This window comes from Megalobrama amblycephala, linkage group LG24 (genome assembly GCF_018812025.1).
Source record: "Megalobrama amblycephala isolate DHTTF-2021 linkage group LG24, ASM1881202v1, whole genome shotgun sequence".
NCBI lineage: Eukaryota > Metazoa > Chordata > Actinopteri > Cypriniformes > Xenocyprididae > Megalobrama > Megalobrama amblycephala.
Window position 1 is genome coordinate 18,186,105 of NC_063067.1, and position 4,930 is coordinate 18,191,034.

The 4,930-nt window shown below is 37.3% G+C and overlaps 1 protein-coding gene across 1 annotated transcript; it reads right to left on the reverse strand.

The window, feature by feature from the left end:
• Positions 1-451: 451 nt before the first annotated feature.
• birc5b (baculoviral IAP repeat containing 5b) lies at positions 452-4,618 on the reverse strand. The gene is made up of 4 exons (XM_048179186.1): positions 4,197-4,618; positions 3,934-4,043; positions 3,647-3,764; positions 452-619 (listed from the first exon to the last, which is right to left on the reverse strand). Exons 1-4 carry the CDS (start codon positions 4,320-4,322, stop codon positions 539-541), a joined length of 435 nt encoding a protein of 144 aa, XP_048035143.1. The 5' UTR covers positions 4,323-4,618; the 3' UTR covers positions 452-538.
• Positions 4,619-4,930: the final 312 nt, after the last annotated feature.

Here is a 4,930-nt window from a genome sequence, read left to right on the forward strand (position 1 = left end):
TCTTTCCTGTCTGTACATCGAAACACTAGCAATCCTGAGTCAGTACCAGAGCCCTCTGAGCCCTCCAGTGGTAGACTTTGTTTTTACCCACAGTTCTCACCAACTCCACTACAATCTAGAGTGACAGATGTTATAGGGGCAACAGTTGGTATTGAGAGGGAGGGGCTTAGGGCCATCTGCCCAGGGTCAAGGTTTTGATGGAAGGAGGTCTCAGAAAAGAGAAAAAGTGGGAAGTTTAGCTACATAACTAGAATGGTGTTGAATACTGTTCTGTTAAACAATTTACAGATACTGTAGGTGGAGTCGTATAAGGGACAGGGATACTTCTCAGTTTACACACTTGTTCCACCATGTGGTTCAACTAAACTTAAAGATTCAGATAGGTCTAAAAGAAGCTGCAGGTGTCAGTGGCACACACACACAAAAATAAAGAAAAAATAAAAATAATGGATGAACCATAAAAAGGATTTAATTTATTGGCGAAATATAAAAAGTTCAAATAAAGCATGTCATTAAAATAGTTTAGCATCAATGCATATCAAATTAGAGCTCTAAGATTTTTGCTTGTGGCCTCCACCTCATCACGAAAGTAGGCTATCTTCCTGTGACCCATCTTCCTCTGGAGAGAGGGAAAAAAAAGTTAGTGTTTATACAGGCAAATGGATATATAAATAGGTGAACAAAAATAAGTTAACTTGTGTTTAAATCAATGCTACTGGTCATCTTTTATGCCAGTATGTGGGTTTTACAAATATTTAACAAATGAAAATTATTTAAAAGAGCTTATGACTAAACCTCGTAACTCCATTGGATCCTCAAAACCATCAGTCAAACCTCATAACTCGGCCCCCTCTATCGTGACTGAAATGCCGCAAGCAGTATGGAGATCTCGGCTTGTTTGCAATGCAAAAGGTAAATAAAGAACTGGTGTTTGAATAAGTACAGCGTTCTCTTTACTCAAGAAACTGTCTTTGTATTTGAAGAGCTGAGAAGACTCTTACGCTGCGTCCCAATTCGCCTACTTATACTACGTCCTAAAAGTATGTACTGTTTTTGTAAAGAAAAAGTGGATACTTTTGAGTGTGTAGCAGAAGAGTATGCAAGCTTTGGGACATACTACCTCGTCATAATTGCGTCTTTAACGGACGTTCTGTCGCTTAGTTACGCAACCTGTAACTGTTTAAACTACCCTGTCAATCATCTTGTCACAGTTAAAATCCTCCACATTCAATTTAATTTAATTTCCTACCGTTTCGGAGAGAAATGATGTTCTGCCAGTCATGGGTTTTTCATGGAATAACTCTCCTCATCTTTGCATAATGATGCATTTAGAAGTTAATGACCAAACGCATTTTTATAAAAGTTCACAATGCTGTTGCAGATGAAATATAATGTAGATAACATTTAATAAATATCTTTTCGTCAGGTTAGATACTGATTCTTAATCACTCAAGCCCCTTTATCTTAACCGCTCTGCTTAACTGTCGGTCTCGCACATCCGTCATGTTTGTAGTTTTTTACCACTTTGTACTCATTTGTAGTTCTAATCGAATCCTCGTCCACAGCGCAATGTGTTATGGGCAATATTAGCGGTTAGAAGTGTACACTGATCTGCACTTCGAATTCTAACCGGAAAAAGTAGACCATCCGGGTATCTTTGGAATACTCATTTCAACATACTACGATTTGGGACATACTAAAGTTGCATCCCAAATGACGCACTATACACTATGCACTTATACACTATGTACTTGTGCACTATGCACTCATCCATGTAGTGCGTGAATTGTATAAGGTTATTTTGTCATTTAACAATGGAGTCCGATACCCTCTCCCCCTCCACTACGTAATTAAAGCTGCGACAGTTGAGTGCACGAAGTGTCCAACATTCCACACTTCGTTTTTTCCGTTAATTTAGTGCATCATCTGGGTAAAAGTGTACTTTTTCTTTTTGGAATTTTCAGTGTGAACGCACTACTCGCACTATTTATACTTAAAAACGTCATAGAATAGTGCATAAGTATGCGAATTGGGACGCACCTTAATTCTTTTTTCGAATACTATTTAGGACGGATAGTATGCGAATTGGGACGCAGTATTAGTCTGGTATTTGCCATCTAGTTCGAGATGCATCGGCGCTTCTCAAACCGATCGACGAATGACAAAGTATCGCGAGAGCGATTGAGAACAAACGACTCCCTATGCTTTTGAATCGCTCTCGCGATACTAGTATAGCCCGCTTCTTCTATTAGCTAGTTAGCCTTTACAATGATGTATTCAACAAAAAACGGAGCGCCCATATTGCTACAATAAACTTTATAAGTTGTAAGATAAACCTAATGCGATGCACTTATGGTTTCAGGGCACGTTATAATTCGCTGGTAAAAAAACAAAAACAACAACAACAAAAAACCTCGTAACTCATTTTGAGCTTAAATAGCCTAAATAAAGCCACAACACTAACTTTGACACGGTGTTTAATTGGAAAAAAAATAAAATAAAAAGAAATATAGGAGGTTTGCCCGACAGCGACGTTATTTTTGTTTTATCATCATCAAAAACGTAGTTTAGCTACGAGCCTACTGCATTTCGAATTATGGGTTGCACTTCCGGTTTGGGGAACTTCCATTTAAAAAGACTGAAACTAATCGCTTCAAATCATAAGATTGCCCTACAAATAAAGCTTATCCCTCAGTTGACAGAATGAGCTGTCAATTTTTCTTTCTTGTTTTATTTTCAGACATGAGAATAACGTAACGCTTGGTATTTTAACATAATATTTTATAACAAGAATATCAAAGGCAAGAGCTCTTTTCAGTCGCTGTTTGCCATCCTCGTGATTATTTTCTTTTGTCCTTTGCATACCGCTGTACTAGTATGAAAAAGGACAACATATACTGCGCATGTGTGGTCTGTTCTCCCGATATAATTTACTATATCTGGAATGCACGGAGAATCTCACGTTTTTCTCCTCAAAGCCTCACGTCTCTTTCCAGGTTTGTTCTCACAGGTAAATACAGTTAATTATCTGTAAAAATGATGGAAATCACTTTGAAATGGTATCAAGACACTTTGTATTGACACTCTGAAATAGTATCAAGAAGTTCATGAACTTTAAGGCAACGTATATTACATAATACAGATATATCACTATAGTTATGTTTAACCCGTCCGTTATTGCTGTGGAAAGAATCGCGCTTTTTCATGGCCTGGTGAAAGTAGGCTACCTTGTTGATGCTTTTACACATTTAAATGTCCTTTTAATGTTTGTTGGTTGAAGGGCGAGTAGAATAATAATGTCATCTCATTATACCCAGTTAAAAAAAAAAAAAAATATTGCGTTCATAGAGTGAGCCTTTCGCTGTCAGATTACGGATGTTACTCCCATAATTCGCGCAGTGTCATGGAGCGTTGGAATAAACTGGATATGATCTTGTGTTTATACCAGGCTTAAGCTGAAGTCCCGCATTAAATGCGAGTACTACTTTTAACATAATATCCAGTTTTAATATGCCATTTAAAGCAATGCATGTTTATACAATTCTGTTGTTTCAGTGCATGGTGTGCCGTGGTTTTTTTTTTTTTTACTTATCAAAACTGCCGTGGCAAAAAAGGTTGGGAAACAATCGAACTTATTCACACTTACAATATAGATGCGAAGTCGCTCCTGTTCCAGCTGAAAATACTCAATGGCCGTGAGATTGTCAAACGTCTTTTTCATATGGAGAAAGCCACAATTGGGGGAGCGTTTGGCATGCTCGGACCTTAATGACAGTCAATAAAAGAGATTAATGTCGTTTAGTGTTGATTTAGTGTTCCCCTTTTCCACCCAAAGTAAACTGCTACAATCTCATGTTTACAACTGTAGATAAGTGAACAATAAAAAGGTGTACTCAGAAAAACAATGGCGATAGATGTGCTGCAGGAGCTCACCAGGGGTTGTCTTCTGGCTCCCAGCCCTCCAGCTCTCTGAGGCAGTAGAAACAGCAGGCCACGTCTGGCTCATTCTCACTGGGACAGTGCACAAAACCTGCCTTGGCCATCTGAAGAGAGGATTGGCATTACTTCTTTTAATTAAAGCAGCAGTGACTTTGTAAAACTGCTTAAGTCCATGTTCTCAACACAGTCTAATTTGTTGTCATTTTAACTTACACCTATTATTAGTCTGTTTCCCCACTTTTTTCTGACGCACTCACCAGCTCTGGTGTGCACTGGCAATCTTCTCGAAAAGGCCACTCGGAAAAAGTCTGAAGACGCTTTTCGTAATTATACATCTGGTTAAACGACAAAAGCCGGGATGCAATCACTTCTGCGTTAGACATTTCTGAAGCACAAACAGAAACACGCTGACTACAACTCAATATCTCACTATAAACCTGGTTGAGTGCTGCGGTTTAATTGGTTGGGTGCTTTTGATTATTGATGAATCGCTGACAGCTGTCAGAGCATAAACAAAAGAAGAAAACGTTGTAAAACAAGAACTTGAAACCTGTTGAATACATTTGGGAAGCTATACTTGAAAATGAACAATCTCTATTGCATTGTATTGTATGAATAATCATTTTGTATTAAAATGATGATAATATTCACTTAGTTCACTGAAACTGGTCAATATCAAACATTTAAAATAGTGATGTGATGTCTCCCTCTGCTGGACGAACAGAAACACAAAATTAAAATTTGAACTACAAACAAAATGTCAGATAAAAAAAAAGTTTTGATTAAATGACTGAAAAAATATAGGCTATGTTATGTTTTACTGTGCTGTTTTCTAGAACCGAAAATGAAGTTATATAAATCTAGATTTTTATCTATACATTTATTTCATGCCATTTTCTTGGACCAAATGTTCTGAAATTAAAATTTATTATCTATATAAGTTTTTTTTTTTCAAAGTATTTTTGAATAAATTATTACGAGTCTTGCGTCG

Excerpts from the sequence above, each read along its gene's own strand:
- birc5b (XM_048179186.1), bottom strand. The coding sequence starts at position 4,322 with ATGTCTAACGCAGAAGTGATTGCATCCCGGCTTTTGTCGTTTAACCAG. Across the intron at positions 4,044-4,196 it reads GCCAGTGCACACCAGAGCTG|ATGGCCAAGGCAGGTTTTGT; the intron begins GTGAGTGCGTCA and ends TCCTCTCTTCAG. Across the intron at positions 620-3,646 it reads AGCGACTTCGCATCTATATT|AGGAAGATGGGTCACAGGAA; the intron begins GTAAGTGTGAAT and ends CCCTCTCTCCAG.